We start from the raw sequence: 23,785 nt of genomic DNA, 5'->3' as shown, positions 1-23,785 counted from the left end.
TTGTGGAGAGCACTGCTGCTTTTGCTTATAAACCAAGGGTAAGTTCTCAGGCAAATGCAGTTAAAACCCCAGTCAGCTGCTCAGGATTGTGTTCTAGATAAATCTGGAATGCAGTAGAAGAAACATGCACTGGAAATAGTTGAAACTAGCAGAGGATGGTGAAAACGTCTGGTAACAGAGATAGTTACTACCATGTCTGCAACATCCCTTGGAGGCTGCATGAAAATAGAAATAATCCAGTTAATCCTGAAAAGATCTTAAATTTGAGAAATGATCTCATCAACCTCCAGAAAATAGAGAACCTCCCCCTCTGCAAAAAAATTGTCTAATTGCATTTCAGATAAACCAATGTATCTCCTTTACGCATCTTCTACCTAAGCAAGCAGCAACCAGACCAAGCTACACAGCACAGAGAAAATGACAGGATCACGCTCTGCTACTGCATCAAGAAAGAACACCCTTTGTTTTACAAGTATGTGCTGAACCACACCAAAAACTCAATGGGGTGGGACAAACAGAACTTCAAATTTTGCTGTTCCTATTTTATAGTTTTTCTTCCAAGCCTCAATCAACTCAGCTACGTAATTTCACATGACAAAGTTTTATCCAAAACTTCTTCATCAACATCATTGTTATTTACCTCCTTCATGTTAGACTAAACCCAGAATTACAATAATAATACTCAATAAAACCTGTAGAGTTTTACCTTGCTTTGTGTTGAAATTGCAGCTCTTTTAGATACTTAAAACTTAACTTGATTGAGGCATGAATCTCTGAGGCTCACAAAACTTTTGGTAGACCACTCAAGTTTTGGGACAAGTTTTTCAGTTTTGACATATTAGTGAGGACTCTTTTAAGCTGATTCCTAATTATTTATTTCCTTTGATTTTAGGAAGTTACTGTTAAACAGAACTTTTACACTTTCCCCCTGGACTGTCCCAAATGTATTAGTTTAAAGGATACTAATTAACAGTAACAGCCTACAAAATTCCACCCTGTTCAGACTACTCATAAAACTCCCCTCCCTCAGGCAAACATACGCCTGTCTCAACAATAGCTTTGAAAATAAGTCATGCCAGAAGAATCAGGCAGCCTGGAATCAGCTCCACAGGTAGAAGTCCCTCATGTCAACTATTGCCAGAGTCTTCCACTTGAAATGAAGTTGATAAAGCCTCCAGGCCACAAATCAATCTGTTAAAGTGGAATACAGTAAAGTGTGACCTTCCAGCCAGATCAGGAAAAAACGTGTGGCAATATTCTTCTGTAGATCAAAAGATCTGTTGGACAGACACTATTTTTATGTTTTGGATATGTACAATGTGTTAAGATGCAAAGTCCAGCTTTATATTCAGTGGAAAGCAATGAGGAAATACTACCTTTACAATAGTAATCTACTGACTAGCAGAGTGAGCTCCTTTTTTGATTGCAACCTCGGGGACCAACTTTAGGCAAATATTAAATAACAGCGTTTTATAAAATAATGAATTTAGATGATCTTTTAAAGAGTTCTGATAAATAACTTCAATACACAAAACATAAATCATTCTAAGTAAAACATTACAATGGAACTTCTTGTCTTTGAAAAAGCCTCCAAGGTTTACAACAAAATCTCATCAACACATAATAAATCACAAAATAGTAAGAACGAGAATTATGTCTATATATAAATACATATACTTACAAGCACAATAAATCAAAAACAATGCAAAATAAATCAGCTGAAGTTGGAATTTGGTTCTACAACTATCTTATGAATAAGCTGAATTTTATTTTTTTAATGTAGTTGGAGCAAAGGCATGGGAGTTAGGAATCAAAGGAGCCTATTACAACTTTTATATCGGTGAAACAAGCAGTGAGACAAGCAGGACAGAATTTGGCGTGGGTTCATGGAGTATTTTCTTCATATTAACTGTGAATTCAGCCTCGATTGTGGAGGACAGAATGCAGCAGTGAAGACCATACCTTAGACACACTTATGAAAGAGTCTGAGAAGAGGAGCTGTATCAGCTAAAATGTACTTTCCAGTGTTCTCAGGAGATGAACAAGACTCTGTAACTGATAGTTGCAAGTACATTCAGGAAAATGTCAGGTCTCTAGGCCATGATCCTACACTGTAGAGACCTTGTCATGGACTTTAGTGTCATATGCTCTTGCAAGAATGTAAAAAGATTTGCAATACAACCTTTTGCTTATGACTAAATTAAGAAACAGAGCAAGGAATTCCTTAAAAATAAGGGAAGTTTAGTTAAATGACTAAGATTCACTTTTGCTGGAACCATTGCATGACATTGTATTTTAAGGGAGTCAGATTTACAACTAATTTTATTGCCTGGATATAAAGTACTACAATTATGATAAACAAAAGCTAATAAGAGCATCTCAACAGCTGTCTCTACTAAAAGCACTAGACTAGAAATTTTCCTTTTCCAACATAAAGATAGCTATAAACAGTCCCCACAAGTTCCACCATATTATGGCTTCTTCAGCTATTCCATCTAGAACTACTGTTAAATAAATGATGGCCTTGGTATTAAAAAAAACCCATGAAATGTGTCTGTGTCATATTATGGTGATAAGAGCACATAAGTCAACACGTTCTTCCTCTTACAAAATGATGCTACTTGATATACACATTTCACTGTGCTACATAGTAGTAGTTCTTTACGAGTTCACCATTTAAATAAACGGGATGTATTTTGGACTAACAATATTTTAACCATTACAGATAAATACTGCATGTAAGCTTGATTTACTGTTATGCAATAAAATATGCATAAGCATTTTCCTTCTACCATAGCAAGTGTGGGGATCAAGTGAGACAAAGCAGGATTTCTGAAGGTTTAGCTATACAGCCCCTGTGGGGCTCCAATGGCTTAACCAACCAAAAATCATTCATATGCAGAAGCCAGTAGGTTTTCTAGACAGAACACTAATTCTTTTGTTGCTACCATCCATACATGCAAATTTAACTTTCACTCGTGAAATGACGAACATGTACAGAGAAACCTTCTTTACTGAAAGATAAAAGTATTTAGATGGCAGTGACTGAAAACAACCATGATTTTCTAGGTATTAGGACAACATACATTACTTACCCTAGGAAAAAAAAATCTATACAAGCTAAAAGCTGATTATTATTAGCATCAAGTGCTCTTGCAAAGTGTACGTGACCATCTGCCAGCAAGCCTGTAATGAATCATACAGGCAAACACAATCACAGTGTAACATCAGCAGAAGAGAAAAAAAAAGACAAAGGCACATAAACTTAACCAGGCTTTTGCTACTGTGGAAAAAAAGACCAAAGTAAAACTTTGATTGTGCTTTGATATAACACATCTTCTCCAAATGCTGATTTTCTATAAGCGTGAGGTTACTGTTCAGCCAATAACCAAACAGTAGAATGTGTTACAATTACAGCAAGCCAGAACTCTACCAAAACTATATCAATAGAACAATGTAAAACTCTATTTCTTCCTAGCAATGAATATTGGCTGGAAAGAAAACTGGGTCCAACTCTATTCTTTTCAATATCTACACATTAATTTCAGCTTCCTTACTCCACGTTTTGCTTGCTCTTCTGGTGCCTTGTTATCACAGTATTTCTCATACAAGTTTATGGAAGCACATCCTAGTGTTTCTCCTCATATAAGGATCATGTCCTCTCAAGAAATTTGGAACAAAACCCAAAAGCAAACAAACAAAAACTGCAGTGTTGGTTTATGAAAAGCATTCTATGTTTATATGCAGAGAAAATGCTGGACTGGAATCAGCCATCCTGCCAACACTTAGCGCCTTCGTGTAGCAAAAAAATTGCATTCATTCATTTTTAATTTCCATGTTAGTCCAAACTAGTCAAATGCAGAGAGGAAACTGGTGACATATATTAAAATTACAAAGTAATCAATGAAAAGTTTTTGTGACCAAAGTATAGCAAGGCATTGGGATCCTATTAGTGAGGTCTATGAATCCGTTGTGCCATAACCGGGGACTACAAAGTGGTTAAAGGTAATTATAGACACTGATTTTTATCCTGGAGAACTGGCTATGTAGCTAAACCAAAGGGGTTTTTAGCAGCTAGTTGGGGTGTCATATGCTCTTTGTAAATCCTTACAGGACATGATCATGTGCTCAAGTACATAAATCAAGTACATCAGTCAGAAGCCACCCTGGTAGGTGGGCATCCTTCCCAGAATGGGCTTCTGAGTAATAATCAGGTGCATCCATGAAGTCCAACAGGTTTCTTAATCTTTTTTTTACTTGGCTGTTCTGTCTGAATATGCTACATATGTCTTAAAAAAATCCTTTGGATAAAATTGGCCTTTTGACTCAGAACGCCTTTGTAGACTAACATTTAAAGGACACAGTCCACAAAAAACCTACGCTATGTCTTCCTCCTTCCAGTTTGAGCCAATTGTCCTGGTATGGAAGCAGGATGTACTTCAAGTTCTCATGTCTTCACTGGTAATAAAGGATAAAATTAGTGCCAGGCTCAACAATCTGTCTTTATTAAATAAAAATAGTTATTTGCATTCTCATCCTGAATATGCAGAAGTTCCTTGCTTTCTTGTCTGTAGCAATGTATCAAATGAATATAGGGATTATTCTGAGTTTGACAGATGTAACACAAACTAACAGCAGCAGAATGTTAGAGAAGCAGCATATGACTTGCAGAAAGCAATGGCCTGGTAGCACCTTGTTTGACCTAGCATTCAAAGTGAGAGGATGACAGGTAGTTTCTGCCATCTGTAGCAACACAGTTAACACTGAAAACATGATAAGTGAAGGTAAATATTTCTCAGGATTCCTTCTGTGAGTCTGGGAGCTAAAGTTCTTAGAAAAAACTCCATATGCACTAGCTTGCACATTACAAAATTTCAACCTGCAGCCACCACAGTAAGTTTTAATAAGTAAAACCTATATGCAACTGTGGATCATATTGTGCTCCTGTAGGCAGGACACCTAATTCCAATAAAATTTGAAGTTTTCAAGAGAATCAAAGGTACTGAAAGTATATGCTTCTCAAGAGGTATAATAAACATGTACATGCCAAAAAAGAGGGGATAAACAGTATTAGATACATAAATAGACAGAAGAAAAAAGTCTCAAAAGCAAAGTTAAATGTGTAGAATATGACCAGTTTTTACATGACCAACTTTGGAAATCTGAAAGAAAGGTCTTACAATGAGAATTTGAGTGGGATTTACATGTTCAGGACTGCTAACTGAATTACTCAGAAATCAGGATTCTGGCTTCCAAAATCAGGCTAAACCCAAATTATGTGTTCTATTTATTTGCCACCTTCTACTGCCATTCTGCAGGGTAACATTTTCATGCTTCTGTAACCACCAGGAAAAGAATTATTTTCCTTAAATTTAAGCTATTATTTTTTTTCTTAATATAATTAGTTCACAATCCAGGTTATAACAGATCAAAAGAGCTGAGTAACATTTGGCATGCCCCGAAACAAGGTATCGTTTCTTTTTACCTCAAAACCCTTGAGAAAATTTATCATAGTTGCAGTTCAGCTTTCAAATATAACCTGAAGTACTCATGCACATAAGTGTAATATTAGAAGGCCGTAATGCTTATCCATGTTTATGAATCAGACATACATTGCTACCTAAAGGTGTAAAAGGACACTAAGAGTTTTGGAGGACTCAAAACCTATATTACATATTGCCTTTGAAAATCTTACTCTCATTCACTTATGAACATTAAACATTTTGAAGTTTTATACCATACAGCATTCAATAGACTAGAAAGTACAAAATATATGACTATTCCATCCCAGAGATGTTGTTAAAAGTGGACTGTAACAGCTGACACCAAAGCAGAACATAAATACTAAAAACAGAATGAAGATTTGGTAATCATTCCTCCCTCTGGTTTTGTTCTCTTGCCTGTGTCTTTCTGCTGGGCTTGGCAGATGTCCCACCTAACAGGGGATGTCCTGTATTATGCAGTCAAGTCTTGTTTCTTATACGAAAAGCATATGGGACATGGCTTTCCACATAATTTCATAGAAACCAGGCTGTTTTTCAGATAAAAAACTGGAAAAATGACACAGTGCATACGAGGAAAAAAAACTGCACGTACAGCAGATGCAGCACCAGCTACAGTGTATTTGATGGCCATGTGCGGAGCTGTTACACAGTCCCAAACTGTCCTGAATTTCAACATTTAGTATTTATGGCTCAAAAATCTACTTTCGTCAAAGCAGATTAACTAGAAAAAAAATAAAAGAGACAAGAAACCTTCTCTCTTTTGTTTCTAATCCTGAATACCTTCATTTCTGTTCGTCATCTGTTCATTTAAATTACTACATTTCCCCAGCTGTAATATAATGCAATACTAATTAAACCATCTGCCACTTAATTTTTGAGAAACAGATGTCTCATTCTGACAAGGAAGAGCTAGAAAAAAATGTAATTTGATGAATGAACATTTACCAACTTTACGAACACTGAGAAACCACTGAGGGGGAACCAAGTTTCACTTACTGTAAAGCCTGATTCTCATTTGGACCAGCCACAAAAGCCAATATTTTAACTAGTGGTGATACCTCTTGAAAAAACTTCCAGTTGTTTAACTAGTCTAGTGAATGTTTGGTGAGAAATCTGTACCTTAAAAGAAAAAAAATCTTCTTTGTGTAAATTTGATGCAAATGGCAACTGATTGAGTATTCACATGTTCCGGTTTAGTTTTAAAATATATTTGTATTTCAAATCAAGACAGCTCTTGGCCACTCTTGCTGTTCATGTCATTAACAACTTCAGAAGTCTTGGGATGTCCTCTGTGAGCAGACACAGGGTATCTGCAAATTATAATAATGGAAACAGACCCACATTTTGTTTACTTCAGCAGCTTCTGACCATTGTGCATGCGAGACACATCAGGAAAAGGTTCTGACTGATACTAGAAAAGCCTTCTAAATGAGGGGCCCACAGTTTGCCCTTAAAGGATCACTTTTTTCTTAGTTCTCCAGGCTATCTGTTTATTAGAATTACTATTGTCTTCAAAGTATATGTAATTTTTGTTTATTGGGTGTACTGCAGTCTAAAATTGTGACCAGCAGAATTAGTTAAGATGTTTGTGAGTGCAGATTTTCACTTGGTTGCAGAACCAGTGAGGTGAAATATATGAATACATAGAACAAATATTTCAAAATAGAGGTTCTAATGTCAGAAATGAATCTGTCTCAAGTTAATAAAAACCAAGAACACACTGATTTTGATGTAAACTTTGTGGCTTGTTATTTTGATGATGCCTATGAAGTGCATTTTTAAAATTATTGCCTGAAAACATATTTAAATAAGTGTTGGTTTTGTTGTTGTTGTGGTTTTTTTTTGGTGTGCCTTTTTTGTTTGTTTGTTTGTTGTTTTTGTTTGTGTGTGGTTTTTGGGTTTTTGTTTAGTCTGAAAACAAAAGTAGCAATTAAGATAGTGATAGTTGAGAATAATTTGTCTGGCTGTAAACTTCTCAGTTAGCCAAGCAGGTTTGCATGTGGCCAATAACAGTCTCACTCTGATGTTTTTAGTAATTGGATTAAGTATATTCTTTTGTATGTCACTGGTAGAATTAATAATATAAGAAGAAGTTGTTCCAATATTGCAATGAAAACTAAAGAGATAATAATTTGCAATATTAAAACCACTGCTGTGTCATATTGCAGTAATTGTGTTCCACAGCTTGCAGGCATTAATATTAGCTTGTGGTTGACAGGTTTAATTTCATGGCTGCGAGAAAATGCAAGAATGATTTCAAATACATTAATTTTATTTTTATCATCTGAAGAGTGCTATTTTTTCTACAAGCAGTTTTCACGTGGAGTTCAAACATAAATATTTTTTTTTCTTTCGGGAAAGTGATGAAGTTAAATGAGAGAAATTAAGAGATGAAAAAGCTTATGAGGTCATTTAATTCTTACTGCTGCCAGTACAGGGTTTTCCTTCACATATTTCAGTGTTTTGCCCATCTATACGAAATTACCCATGCAACAGAGATTCCAACACTTCTCATGAGAGGCTTTTCTACAGCCTCATAGATCTTAGCCTCAGAAAATATTTCTCTATACTCAGTATAAAATTAAAACAAAGTTTAGGCCATGAGTCCTGATGGTTCCCCTGCCAGGAATACATCACAGCTGGCTGAAAACTCAGTACCTTGCTAGCCCATCCTTCCTTGCCAGCTGTAAGGGAGGGCTGCAATGGAGCTCCAGAACAGGCACTGCTTAAACATCTCAAAGGACATTTATTTGGAGCTCTTAACCTTGAAAACTGTCCCTACAGCATAAAAGAATTCTATTTCCAGAGTGAGTTACCTATTTAGACCAAATTTCTTGGTGGAATGTTATTTAATCATTTCGTAGTCCGGGTGAATGCATTACTGAAAAAGATGAGAGTCAAAACAATTAAGTTGGGATACAATAGTAAAAAAAAAAAAAAAGGCAATAAAATGAAAAAAATACTCATAACATACTAATAACAGCACTTTAAGTTCAGACAATGGAACATATCTGAAATCCAGAACAACCATCACTTCCTCCAGTAAGCCAAACTAGAACTTTTAGCAAAACAGACAAGAAATCAGGTGAGTTTATCCTCAGTTCTCATCACCTTCTGCAGAAAAGTGGTCAGGAGAAGGCTCCTGTCCTTCCCATGCAGTTTACAGCAATGAGGGTTTTATAATAAGCCTGAAGCCAGCATTTGTATTGTCTACTGAACTTCATAACGTGCATTTCACCTAAACTGGGTGCTTTCATCTGAGATTGTTACTCAAGAGTCCCCTTCTAATCAGCAGAGAGAAGTCCCTCTGACTCCACAAGGAAGCCTTAGGTGAGCTGATCTTTGTATTTAAACAAAGAAGGCCACCTTGACACTCTGCGCAAGGGTACAATCTTCATTAATAGAAGAGGAAATTAGGAGATATTCTTCTAATTGACATGGCATAATCTAGTGAATATTTTAATTTTATTGTATGCATTTTTGTTCTTAAAAATGATACTTGAGTGGGCAAACAGGCAAAGGAAACCAGAAATTAGTAGAATAACATCAGCTGGTCATTAATTTAACAAATTAGATATAAAGTTACTTGTGTTCAAGAAGAATGCTATTCACTGGACATTGCTATTAACATACTGCAGGCTACAGCTGAAGCAGTAACAACTAATATATCATCTAACACTAAAAGTAAAGCATTATTAGTTATTTAAAATAGAATTTGATCAAAGATTTGGCTGAAGATATTGACTTAAAAATCAAGTAAGCACATACAACTTCTATAATCAAGGTTAAAATGAAGCTAGTAAGACTGAGTGATTTGATAGGATTTGTAAATATAAGTCAGTTTGGCTGTGGCTAGCCTGAATGGGGATTAATTTTCAAACAATACTGACACCCTCAATAACAGTCTCCGAATTTCATTTGTAATGAGACAAACTATTTCCAAATATTTGAATTTTCTCTGTGTAGTGAAAGTACTAAGGTAATAATTCAGATGCAGATGAAGTGAAAGACCAGCAAGAGGACTTTCTAGTTGGTTTATGTTGGGAAGAAAATATACCATTTTAATGATAGGATACTCATAAAAGATTTGATCTTCTGTATACATTCCACTGTAGATGGAGTATTACCTTTCCAGCAAATGATTTATTTGGAAATATAAAGAATTGACTGTTACTTAGCCAGTGAGGTACTTAATATTTACACAGCAATAGGAGTTTCACTAGATGGTTGTATGGAGGCAAGGAGTCCAAACTCAAAGGAGCCCTAATCTTTGTCTCAGTATGCAGGTAATCTTTCTCCTGTCCCATCACAGGTTGTGATGCCTCACTAACCAGGGGAAAAAAAACCCCAATGTTTAGTTCCTTCCTTTGCTTGTGCAACAGTAAGACCAACAATAAAAAGTATGCCAAGTTTTTGCAGCAAGAGGGTGGGCACTGTTTTTGAGAACTGTTACTGAACTATCTTTATTAGTATTGAAAAAAGCAAAGATTGATATTTAAGGAGTGCAAAAATAGTTTATAGCTGCTCTGTCCTTTTCAAACTGCACATCCACAACGCAACCCAACAAATATGAATGTACAAAAATATGCTGCAAATATTTTTCTTGCACTCTCCATAAAAAGGTTAGCTTATGTACTGTATTTTTTTCTTGAGGGAAACAGATGTCAGGAACTTAGTACCTTACTGTTGCCATAAATGTCCTCTGTCTCTCTGGAAGCTTTGTTTATTCCTCTTACACAGTTTCTCACTTCCTTTTCATTCTCTCTTTGACATCAGTTTATCTTTGAATTCAGATTCTTAACTTGAACATGCTCTTCGGAAGTATGACATGCTGTTATTATCAAATAAGTGTGCTATTACCAGATGAGAGACCCTTCCGCTAACCTGAATGACTGCTTACAAGAGGAAGGGTTTAAATCACAATGACTGAGGTTATTTGTAAGGCTAGATTACTGTCAACTGCTTAGACATTTTAAAAACACATTCCTTTAAACAAATGGCATACGCATTTTTCTTTAAGATGTCAGTAAGGCAGACTTCTCATTTTCCAAAAGCCTTCTGGATTCTTTCACAGTCTGCTGCCTTTCCACATCAATCTAACACAATGTTCACATAACACAACAAAAGTGAAAACCTTACATAAAAATTTTAGGTTTAAATTATCCAAAAGCGCAAAACTCTAATTAAAAGGATATTTTTCAAAAAGCACGTAAACAGTGTACGAGCATATAAAGTAAGAATATCTGTTAATTTTTTTCACATATAATTCAATAACAGAGTAAATATGCATAGGCTATGGAAATAATTTTTATAAATAGGTTTTAAAGGCCTTACTAGAGCTAATTGCTACACATTAGCATGCAAGTTATTTCATTCCATTTCAAATCGATGGTAACCTGTTTAAACAAGTGCTATATTATGTTTTACCCAGTATGGGAGATAGACAGGGCACAGCACTTGACACTGTCAAAGATATTCAGCAGTCCAATTGTAAGACCCTTAACATTAACTGTAATTTCCATGTTAATTTTGAAGTCATGCTATTTCAGTTTAAGGTGTAACTGCACTTGTTACCAGCTGAAGTTTGCTGTCATCACGTAACTCTGAAGAGAATGAGCACAGACTTGGTGCACTACAGACGGAGGAAGGACGCATAGCAACTATTCTTCATAATCCTGGGACTCACTTCCTACCTCTGCACATGGATGATTCATCTTTCAATGACTAAAATAACAGTCATTATTAGAAAATGCTCACAGCGAAAGAAACTACCATCTGGCCTACAAATAGGAAATTCACTAATGCATTGTAAGAATCTTCTTAGATATCTGCATATGTTACTGATACAGTTTACAGTTTTACAGATATTTGTGTATTCATCTTCAGATACCTCTTGAAAATTTGGATTGATAAAACTAATGAAACAGTAAAAACTAAGAAGCATTTTGTATTTTAAGAAGGTTTTGGAATGTGGAACTGATAATTACAGGAATTTAAAAAGACAGTAATTCATGTTATCATTGTTGCTCAAGATGTGATACCACAAAGTTCTGACCTAAATTAACAAGACCAACTATGTTTTAGGTACAGTGGCATCTACAACATACTATGCATATACATATATACGCATGTATATATAAAATATTTTTTCTTTTAATGTTAATATAATATCAGCCAAAATGTCCTTTAGCAGATGTTATATAACAAAAATGGGATGTCAAAATAAGTCTATAAGTGGAAAATATGGTCAAGTGAAATGTGACATTAACTAAGAAAAGAGATTCCAAGTATAACCAAGACAGTTCAAGAAAGCCAATCCAGTCAGTGCCTGCCAAGTGAGCAGTGAAGCTGACATATTTGGTAGAAGAAGTACTGAATTTAGAGCTTCCAAAAATTAAAATCAGTTAGAAGCAATTAAGTAGACAGTCTACTTGCATAAAACTCTGAAAGTTGTATAACAATTCTTATGAAAACAAAGTTGAATGTAATTTACTAAGAGGCATAAGTAACATAATAAACTTCATTAACAAGTCACATTTCAAATGTTATGGAGGAGCTAGACAGAATATATTACAAAGTTAAACATGTTGATGATGAGGATCAGCATAGCATTCTTAGAGAGATTAATGAAAACATAGCATCAAAAAAGGGAGAGAATAAAACACCAAAGAAACAAAGGGATATAAACATAACTTGCAGATTATACATTTAAATGCATTGAAGAAGGGTGGCAGTATCGACTGTGAAAGAGAAAAAGGGAATGCAAGCATTTCCAAGGGAAGATATAGTCTGATTTTGGCTGCGTTTTCTTCCACTAATGGTGTGACAACTACAAAAAATACCATGTACTGAAATGATGGATTGGGTGTTCCAAGGCAAGATGGGAACAAAGAAACTGAGTCACCAAGACAGAGCGGTAACCGAAATTTTCAGTGGATCAGATTATTGATTTCTTGTCCCTTCAGCAAAAGTACAATATGAGAATTCCTGGGTAAAAGCCCTCTCTTGAAAGGAAGGGCACTCGAAGGAGATGTTAGGAAATGTCAGAGACAGAATATAAAGACGACTATGAATTCACAAGATGTTACAGTAGATGTTCTGAGTGATTAGAAATAAGCTGCAGCTGAGAAAGTGAGGGGACTCCTGAGATGTTGTAGAAGTTATGAGAGATTGATGAAGAGGTGGAGGTGGAGAAGTTCAGACCAAATAAAAAGGATAAAAAGCAAATGGTGGGGAAAGGAGGAGTGATTTTCACTAATTTTAGAAGTGCTAAAGAAGTTAACTATGGGTCTTGAAGAAAACAATTTGTTTTGGCTTATCAGAAAACATAATAATTTGGCACTCATCTCTTTCAAAGAAGGGTACAAGATCTCAAAACATACAATTTTCAATAAACTAAAAATCTAGTAGGGTCCAAGCTCCTGTTCCCTGTTTTTTGAGTTCTTGAGTCTTGTCCTTGTTGACATTTGTTCCTTAGAAACATGCTAAAATACTCCCAGTGAAAGAAAATATTTTGAAGCCAGCAAATGGAACTATTATACCATGAACTATGCTAATTAAATATTGAAGTACTAGAAACTGAAGGTGGAGCCTTAACACTGAGTGTCAAAATGTGAGACATGTAAATACCAGGAATATATAAAATACTTCATTAGTTTATTCCAAATCTCAGACAATTTTTCATCTCAGATTTGATTTTGAAGTTCCATATTCTCACACTACAGCATTTTCATTTGTGTATGTGGGTCAAATTTCCCTATAAGAATGCAGAAAGAAAACCTACATTTTATATTGTTCTGCCTTTATTTTCCACATATTTCTTTACATATTTTTGCCTTGCTAAAAAAAACCCAACAACCTGCTGAAATGAGAACTTATCTACTAAATCAACATCTTGAAAGTTTTAGATGGCAAGGTCTGCAGATAACAGGCTAGAGCCAAGTCAACTTGTTACAATTTTCTTACATTACTCAAAAACTTTTATGTTTCCTTTTCTATCGGAGATCTCACAATATCTCTGTATTTGCCTGTCAAACAGAAGCTGTGCAGCTGTATGTAAAATGATAATTGGAAAGATAGTGGTATTCAGGCATCTCTCTCAAGGCAGCTTTGTCATATGCTGTATGGAATAAAAACAGGACTGGCTGAGTAAGGGGATTTACTGTTTCCCAGGAAAGGAAATTGCCTGCAACACATCTGGCAAAATGTTCTAAATGTTTAGTTTTAAAAAAATGTACATTTCAGCTCTTCTTATAAGGTGAGTTCTGTAAAGTAGGTATCTTCTTTCTAAAAAGGGAAGGATCTAATTTGTACTTTAAATATACCAAGCCACTATTTGCTGTTTTATGTCAAATACTGTATACACTCAGCTATAAAGCAAGCAGGAAATCAAAGGCTGAGTAGCTATATTTCAGCTTGCAGATCAAATGTACAACTCCATATTGACAGCAGGAATAAAAGATGAAGAGACAATGAACATGAAAAAAACACCGAGAGGAAGCAACTGGTCTGAATCACAACTTTTTACTCAATTTGATACTGGCATATATAAGATTCCATGCCAAATTATTTACATTCCTTCCTACTTCATCATGCCTAACAATGAGATGTTCCTTCTCATAACTGACGGGACACAGATCTACTCTGTCATTCAGCTTTTCTGGAATAAGCCCTGCCCTGTCCTGCAAGCAGACTTGTTATTATGCCTCTGAGGCTCAGTAAAAAGGCTGTATTCAGGCATCTTCCTTCCTCCTCCTCAGTTTTCAAGGACAAAAATGTATTTAACTTGCCTTACTTTTCACACCAGTTTTCTAAATTTAGCTGTTACTACTTTCTTTCCCCCTGAACTCTGACTGGCTTTGACTCCCTGGGGAGGCAGAGAAGACCACTTCCTCCTCCACAGCTGGGAAAGCTGCTCCCAAAGGGATAAAAAGGGTGAAGGATCACAAGCAAATCCTCCAAAAGATGCACCAAATACGGCACTATCCTGTACTGAAGGGTTAAAGGGATGTATATTTATTTTGTTGGCAAGGTGAATGTGCACTAACTTTCTTGGGCAGTGGGAAAGAGCACTTCATTAAAGCAATATGAGTCTGTTGGACCCAGATGGTGAAACAGCAAAACCCTCCCTCAGTTACGTGTGTGTGTTGGGGGTTGTATTCCAGTTATTGCCCCTATGGCCTGGAAGTATCAAGGAAAAGTTGAGGAAAACATTACCATGGTGAACCTCAGAGTGTTACTGCAAGAGCTGAGTAGCTAATTGGTGGTACCTGGAGTGCTGGTAAGGGTCTTCCATTAGTAGTTTGTTGTCACTTCTCAGAATAATACTTGCACTTACCATACCTTTTCCCTGAACTACTGAGAGCTGCCATAGCAACTGGCCATTCATTCATTAATTTATTCATTCAAAAAAACTAAGATGAAAACAATACAAAAAGCCCACTCCACAAAAAACCAAACCCAGCCAAAAAAGCAGTAAAGGGGGAACTAGATTCTCTTTCCAGTATTCATACAACCACAGTTCTCCCTAGTGGAGGTCCAAGATACAGCAAGCCCTGTGAGACAGCCTCCAAGTTCAGCTTTGTCCTGGCCCCATTAAGGCTCAAGGGCCTCTCAGGGTCACAAATCGGCCTTTCCTAACGGAAAACAGGCTCCAGTTCAAACATTTAGAGACACTCTAGTCTCTCCTCCAAAGCCCTACAAAACTGAGCTGCTAGATTACATTGGTGATCTGACTCACCAGTGTGGCATACCGATGGCAAGCTTCATAGCAATTCAAAACCTGTCGATTTAATCAAGCCTGTCACGGAAATCCTGTCTAATGGATTCTCAGCATCCATTAAATCTTGTCTTTTATATATGTGGAGTCCCTTGAGTAGATGTCTAATAATAAAAAACAAAACCCCTGAAAGATTACACTGGTCAGTCTCATCTTTCTCTTTAACATCTAAAGGATTAAAAAATGCATGAAAATATACTGAGAAAAATTAAGATTACATTCCAGTTTCTTGTAATTTAAGAGAGAGATCCTTTCAGGGCTGGAGCATTCTTATTTTCAGCACTGCTCTATTGAGGGCCCTATACTCTTTGGACTAGATATGGGAGCAGACCAGTTTAAGGATGAGTACAAGTCAGAATAGGAAATTCTCATTTAACTTAGCAAATCTAAAAAAATATTCGAAGAAAAGAAAATATTGAATACAAATGTCTGGTTAGATACCTAGAAATGCTTCACACAGTCTAGTGTATAAATCTAATCCTACTTGCTGTCCTCATTGCATAATAGTAGGTTTCCCAACTACCTTGCAAAGGGTTGTTATTCATATGGAATTAAGCATTCTTTCACAGACTGCAATATATTGAAAAGCAGAAATCACTATGGAGAAAGCTTTTGAGACTTCCTTAACAATGCAGGTAGCTGTCACATTAATTTGCTTTGCCATTGGAACACAAAGTTGAAGGGATGGAGAATGCTTAATTTATATGCCAAACCTTCCAAATATATACATTTGGAAGAAAATAATCTTGACTGTATCCCAAGTTTCAACTATATTCCTCCATTTCCACTGGCTGGACAGATGAACACTCCACAGGATGAATATCTATCAAACTGGTTCCCCAAATCACAGTCCAAGTATAATTTGAGCCTTTCTGAATTTAATTCTAGAGATTTTCCTCTCCAGAGATAACTATGTATTATGTAAAGAAATCCCAACAGCTTCCAACAATGTAAGGTATGTATTATAGCTGCTACAACTATTTTTGACAATCCCTGAACACAACTTCCATGATTCAAAAAGTAAAGACCACATTAATACACTGTATGAAATATAGCAAGTAGTATGAAAAAGTCTGTCCTAAGAGATCCCAAGGCACCCTGGGATTTTTCTCATGTAAGAGAAACTTCACTCTGTAATTCATGTTAGTTTGACTAGCATGGCATTCCCTTTGTTTATTTTAATTAAGAAAAATCTATAGCTTCCAGATCCAGATCTAGCAAAACTCTTAGTTTGTCTTCAGTAGTCAGTATACTATCGTACCTGTTTCAAAAAGACATTTGCTAAAACAGAGAAGTAACCTTTTCCAAAATTTTGGTGGAATAAACTCTTTCTCAGAGTTCAGTAAGTTGCTTAGTAATTTTCTGCTTTTTCAAGATCACTGATCCCTGCAGAGAACATGGGAGTGGGAAGGAGGGGAAAATCCCTTTTTACTCTTACACATACATTTCAAATACTTACTTTCTTAGAGTTTCCCTCACCTTTTACAGGTATTTCCCAATTTGGAGGGCACAGAATTGGGCTAGCGGGAGCTGCCAGGGTAGCTGCTGTCAGCCATGCCACTTGTGAGCCCTTCCTGCCATCGCCTCTGCAGATATCCCAGCTCACTTGTGATTTGCAACTCTTGTTAACATTAGCACTTCCCAAGTTAGCCATTTAATACAGACAAATAAAAAAGGCATTTTAAAAAAGGCCCACAAACACTTAACTCTTCAAAGACATGCCTAAAAATAAGTATTCATCTCAGAGATTCAGTAAAATACAATGTTTGTGTTCAACTGAAAACTTTTAATTAAAACCCCTCTCTTGTTCTCTTTGCAAGGACATGCCCAAGCATGCTTTTGTATGCTTAGGACAGTGCCTTTCTCTGTAATTATACAATGCATTAAACACAAACACAATTGCATCTTAGTTCAGTGCATTAAAAAAGAAAATATATTTAAGCAGAAAAAACAAGGCCAGGAACTTTTTTTTTTGGACAGTGCTTAAAAATGATTACCACCACAAATAATTTACAAGCATAGTTGCAGGCTATCGGAACTGATTGCTCTGTCTAGGAAAGTCTTAATTAGAGCCGTGCTGCAGGAATTCGCAGGGGTCCTGTTGCTGCCGGCTCCTCCCCGGGGTTTCCTCCCGCTCCGCGCTCGGACCAGCGCTCCCCCCGCCTCCAGCCCGCTCTGCGAACCCCCCCGCAGGACGGTGCTGGCGAAGCCGGGAGGGAGGAGGAGCAGCCCCGCTCCACATGTCTGCCTGCTCCTATCAACTTATCATATAAGGGACGGAGCGTGATCGATTCGGGTCCCCAGGCCGGAGGGAGCCGCTGGGCTTGCGGGGCGAGGGGCCGCTTCCCCGGCTGTGCGGGACCGCATTCGCTCCGCGCATCTGACAGCTCCGGAGCGGCGGCTGCGGAGAGGGCGGCACGTTTCCAGTTCGCAACTGGGACAGTACAGAAGCCCAGCCCTCATTCTGGCGGCACATGGCAGCTGAGCACTCCGTTTAAGCGCAGGTTAACTAGGTCTGGGCTCTCGCTTAGCGCAACTCCAGCACTCGAGGTTTGCTGGGTTACCGCAGGAATTAAAATGCAGCTGACTGTATACTTCTGTTGGGGCTGCAGTGTTTTCTTAGCTTCAGGATACAGCTCCTTTAGTAAGAGCATGGAGACAGGCAAGAAGCAGTACCAGGTCCAGCACGGGTCCTGCAGCTACACCTTCCTTCTGCCAGAGACGGACAACTGCAGATCTTCCACTTCTTACGTGTCCAACGCGGTGCAAAGGGATGCACCTTTAGATTATGACGATTCAGTTCAAAGACTGCAACTACTCGAAAACATCATGGAAAACAACACTCAGTGGCTAATGAAGGTAGGGGAATGTAGTTTCTATTACAAAAATCTTGTTTACAACATCCTGTTATCTATTGCATTGTGTGTGTGTGTGGTTTTTTTTTCTGACAGTTTCTAAATTCACAACATGTACTATCTAAACTAAACTTCTGAATTACCTTTCAATCAAAAAGTACTTTTGAAGTCTATGAACCTAATTTTACAGATGAGAAAGGAACAGAGAACTGCACTGTTCTGCAGAGCTCATGCTTTAAAGTTTGTCATTACATTTGAGTTGCTTGGACAAATAGTAATTACATATGCAGGCAGGCTGCAAGCATGTCTGAGATTTCTGACATGAAAGAACCAGCTACTAATTTATAATCTACTGACAAGGCCTATTTTGTCTCTATTTAAGAATATAGAATGTACCTTTATCCAAGGCAGCTTTGAATTTTTTTTTTTTTAAGCGTGACTTCAAAACTTGAATGCAGAAACTAACGTGTGAGCCACGTTGATAAAGAATTGTAATTCTAAGCAAGGACTCCAAGTCTGACTTGCAGTGAAACTAGCCCAGTGAAGTGAGAGAATTTCAAGAAAGTTCATTAGCGGATATCCTTCGCATCCTGTAACATTTCCATTCAAATGTACAACACTGAAGGGAAAAATGATCTGGGAAAGGTGCTACAGCTTCCCTTTAATGCAACTTCATTGCAAAGGAAAATGACTTATTTATTGCCAAAGTGGCAACATTGGTAAAAATATACCAGAAACAAGAGAAAAACATGTATACTGCATAGGTTCTTAACATTACTGGATATTAAACCTGATCACTATTCCATATTTTTGTAGAACCTCATTTGATTCTAAATGCTGTACAGTTCATTACATTTTGATTTAATAAACCTTTATTTCATCGGTGCCTGAAAAAGTGTCATAATATAGTTTAATTGCATATTACATTTGTGTGTTTACGTCTCATACCAAGACGCCTATCTTCTAAGCCATAAATATTTTGAGGGCTTAACTGAGCAGTTGACATAGTGTCTCCAAGTAAGTGTTCAAGTGATGTCATAAAGGCTTTTTTTTTTCATAAAGAAAGAAATATTTGTTGCAAATGGAGAGAATTCATAATTGTCTACAATAAGTAGCCAATTCTTTATTCTAAGCTTATATGATTATAAAATAATTTTGCATTAGGGTTCACTTCTCTCATCAGTTACAAAGTTAAAGAACTATCACGATACAGTCAAAGGAACCTGCTAATCAATTTGCGTGTGTAAGAAAAGAAGTTACGCTTCAAAGCAGAAAGCACAGTATTTTCATCTACCTGAAAATGAACCTTGAAGCTTAAATCCAAAATGCATACACTTGAAGGCTGCAGTGTGGGTCTCTAAATCTGTCTATGGGTTTAGGATGCTTAATTTAGACATCCAAATAATGTCCGCTCAGTAGCTTTTGCTTTTTTAATCTCACAGGCAAACATACTTCCCTCCACACTTACTTACCTTTCTACTTATTAATTTACAATGCTCACTATTGTCACGTTAAGACCAACATTAACAGATGTGCAATGCAGGATGAAAAACACACAAAGTAAAACAGTCTAATCTACTCAGCTGCTGAGCAATTTCCTAACATAAATAGTAAAATCACACACAGGACTTCAGTGCTAAACGCCACTTAAGTAGACAAACACAGTATCATAAGTGGCATCAGGTAAACAGAAACCAGTAAGCAAATTCCAGCATCCTTATTTAGTAAAAACTGTGCTTTTGTTCCTGTCAGTCCCTGGGAAATCAGTTACAAGAGGAATAGGATAAGTATATCTAACCCATTGTTTGGGGGATCAGAAGGCAGATTCTGTTTTACAAGACAGAGAAATGTTACTTTTATTTGAGCAAAGATTTCTAAATGAGATACTGTAGAATAGCCTGATTTTTTTTCTAGCTGTCCCACAGCTAAACATCCTGTAACATAACGGCTGTTTGCCTTTTTCACTATTTTAACACCTGCTCTTTATGTCATCTGTTTTGTTCACAAAGAGACTCCAACAAAAGTAGCTTTTCCTCAGATTTGCTTTGCTAGAGACACCTGGTCTGCAAGTGAAGATGAAAAGCAAACAATAACCTTTTAAGTTGTTCACAGAGTTTACTTGCTATTTTTTTAAGGTCACTAATACACATTCCTAGGTTCGTATTTCAACTTACCAAAATATAAGACTAGATTAGACAAGGCATGGCAAAAAAGTTGTTTTTATACTGTATTGAAAGTATAAGATTGACTTTAAAAATAACCTAACATTAACTTCTCAGAAACTGCACAAAAGCTGCTTTAGGTCTTCCTTTTTAAAGAACTTTAAGAGGCATTACCTGTTTTGAAGTTGTGTAAAAAAAATACATTACAAACTTTTAGCGTGAATTAACCTTTAAACGTCATTCCTGAAGTATTGCGCATCCCCAAACATTTTTACCCTCCTCCTCCCCTCCTGCCTTTAATCCATCAACTAAGCGAAACATTCTGTTTCTGAATGAACACGAGGCTGTATGAATGGAACAGCATAGGAAGTGTGCGCTTCATCTGCTTAATGGACAAACACAATGGGAAGAAACTGAGTTAAGCAGATCCAGGTTCTCTTCTGATCTGCTCCTGCATAGGGAGCAGAAGACTCTGTTCTACAATTGCTACAGATTGCTGCTTCAAGCAAACACATTTTTTAGATCTGAACTGTGTTAATGCCTTATGCCACTACTATACATACCATACATAAAACTGGAATTGTCTTTTCAAAAGTAGATTATGTTTAAGCGTTCAGATGACACACTAGAACAAACCACTATTCCATCTAATCCAGTGGTTAGCAGTAAGCCAGTAAGCTTTGCTGTCAAGCAAAAGCCAAAACCCTAGATCAACTGCACAGCAATATACCTGAAATGAACTTTCTTCTTTGAATTTCCCTACCTTGTGATCAATTTGTATATGGAAGTGTAAGTTTGTTTTTTTTTTTTTTTAAATGCATATGTGGGCAGGGAGAGCAAACCTCTCAATAATAAGATTTTCAATTAATTTGAGAGGATAGCAGATGGGTGTACAGCTGAAATACAAGACTGGAAATTTTAAATGCAGACATGTATGTCGGCTACTAGACATTGGATTTTTTTTAATATAAAAAACAACATCAGATTTTCAGATATTCCTAGAAGACAGGCAGTTCCCCTAAGTTTCACAATTAAACAAATCTCTATCCGAATTAATGGCAGCTTTACCATTTGGATCATGGCACTTCTACTCAAGGAACTGCATTTTTTCAGGTATTAACACATTGAAATAACTGAATGCTAACTTGAATTTACTCCTTAGTACATAAACTAGATCCTATGATTCTAGAAATATGACTTTGTTCAAATCAATAGTGTAAAAGAAATGGGTCATACTTTCTTAGTCTTTCCTGTTATAAACATTTGAATAATGAAATTGATTATAGCATATGGAATATAGGTAACCTCTTTGTAGTTTATCAGTAGATCAAAAGACTAGAAAATAAAAGTCTGTGCCAGGAGTCAACATTTAAGCCTAAGACAAGACCTTCAATTCTGACCCATCTCAGCAGACTGGGAGGGGGGCACTTTGGTGATAGAGACGTGGTATCTTTGGATACTCTGAACTCAGATTAAGTTCTCCTTGTCATATTATTCTGGAAGCCTAAAACTCTCTGTCAGTATTTCTTCTCTAAGCACAACACAATCAGGTGTTTTAAGATGTCTGGGAATGAACGCTCATAATTTTTGATGAACAATTACCAAGGAAAGGATATAATTATTGTCATACTCGTATTTAACTTCATATCTCAAATACAAAAAGATATTCTGACATGCCATCATCCAAAAACATCTGCACACAATGGACAAGGACAAATATCTTGTACTCTGTTGGATTTTGAAGTACGCAAGAGATGATTCTGACTCTGAATCAAGAGCTGCATTCCTTTCCTAAGAAATGCATCTGTTTTCACTTATTGTGAAAAATGCTTGTTTCTATCAACTATGTATTTGCTAAGCAAAAGAATACTGGCAGGATCCAAAAGAAAACACTTTTTAACTTTCAGATTAGTACATGTTATCAGATAAAGTTTCCATACTACTTTAAATGATCTGACTATGCAGTTTATTGTTATATCTCCTTCAGGTAAATTTCTGTGAAAGGATTTGAAATGACACTTTTGCACATGTTTAAAAATTATGTTGTAAAGACTATTTCTGCATCATTCCACAAATACCAAATTGGTGATACAGGTATGGAATCGTACAAAATCAACAAAGAGGACTAGAGATTTTCTTGTACAAGTCTACAAGACAAAATGGAAGTTGAGAGCTCTCCATTTCCAAGATGTTATCAATGCGACAAACCAAGGCTTGTTTTACTGAACCAAGCTCTTGCTAGTATTCAAGATATATTTTCATGTGCTGTGTTTGTTATTAATATGATCATAAACTTATGATTTTTGACTGGTCCAAACAGCAAATTGGGAGACTTTCTCCATTAATTACTCCCATCAAGTGCTTTATTTTTCTTTTTCTTCAAATGCACATATAGGAAATGAGCCTGGAGATGCTTGAGTCGACAGTTTCCAGTCTTTTTTGTTTGCATACCCACTTGACATACAAAACGTAGTAGCAAAAGCATTAAAATATCTTAGAAACTTTTGCAGAGAGACTGGGGTTTAGAACGGTGTTTCTGTAAAAGACAATTATCTCGTTACTGCTCCTTTTTTGTTGCTGTTTATGAACAAATTCAATAATGTGCATCCCACCATAAGTTACCAAAAGAAACAACTGATATAATTTGCCCAATTCCTAAGCACAAGAAAGAAGGTATCATGTATTTATTGCTTAGAATGGAATTTTGCCCAGAAGACACAGATACCCATTTCTAACCTTCAAAATATGTCATCTAGTATCTTCAGTGACTATATTATACTGTCCTTTTCTACTACAGTATTTGTATTTTTTAAAAGATACCACATTCTTTGAATTACTATACTTCTTCCAGTAACCCAAGGCAGTTTAGTAAACCACTACTTATTTAACAACCTTTTACATACTTTAATGCAAGAACCTCTGGGTTCATCTGTTATTTCATGGGATTTTTACATAGCTTTGGCTGAAAGCCAGGATGGGGGCAGAGTATGAATGTTTTCCTCCACCGTTATGATAATTATAGGGGTAGACATGCAAAATGCTGCCAACTGATTTAGAAGACATAGTCTCAGACCTTAGATTAGGGTATGCAAGAGAGAGCTGCCACTCTTGTATCCTTCTCTGGAGCTCAGCAAAACCAGAGTTTCATCAGATGACTTAGCCTACCTTAATTAGCTGCCTAGAATAAGTTCAATCTGTCTCTTCAGCCTGGAAGAGAGATAAATAGAGGGATGGAAAACTTAAATCCTCCTTGAAGAGGCAGAATTATTGGCATTGCTGAAGAAGCTGCAAAAGCTGGCATGCTGCACAGCCCTCATCCTGGCATACTACTTTGGCACTAAAGTTTGTGAGCCTCAGAATCAAGAGACAATAGGTAGAAAGTAGAAATGTGGACTAGGCTGCAGATGTGATATGAATATACAGATAAATAGTATGTTAAAACAGTTTAGGTACAAGAGTAAAATCAGGACTGGTGGCCTTTCCATA

At 36.6% G+C, this 23,785-nt stretch overlaps 2 protein-coding genes across 6 annotated transcripts in view; one reads left to right on the top strand and one right to left on the bottom strand.

The window, feature by feature from the left end:
* The window catches only part of MCPH1 (microcephalin 1), a gene marked incomplete at both ends in the record, with an annotated part of 125,413 nt that overhangs the window by 19,177 nt on the left and 82,451 nt on the right, over positions 1-23,785 (bottom strand). The window lies entirely within an intron of this gene.
* ANGPT2 (angiopoietin 2) overlaps positions 17,860-23,785 on the top strand; it is a gene marked incomplete at both ends in the record, with an annotated part of 38,949 nt that continues 33,023 nt past the window's right edge. For all 3 annotated transcript variants that reach the window (XM_080342424.1, XM_080342423.1, XM_080342422.1), the window contains one exon: positions 17,860-18,141. In XM_080342424.1, the coding sequence (XP_080198550.1) occupies positions 17,860-18,141 (282 nt within the window). The remainder of the gene's footprint in view (positions 18,142-23,785) is intronic.

This window comes from Nesoenas mayeri (assembly GCF_963082525.1).
Source record: "Nesoenas mayeri genome assembly, chromosome: 3".
Classification (NCBI taxonomy): domain Eukaryota; kingdom Metazoa; phylum Chordata; class Aves; order Columbiformes; family Columbidae; genus Nesoenas; species Nesoenas mayeri.
Note: the sequence above shows the minus strand (reverse complement) of the source record. Positions and strands in the feature narration are given on the sequence as shown.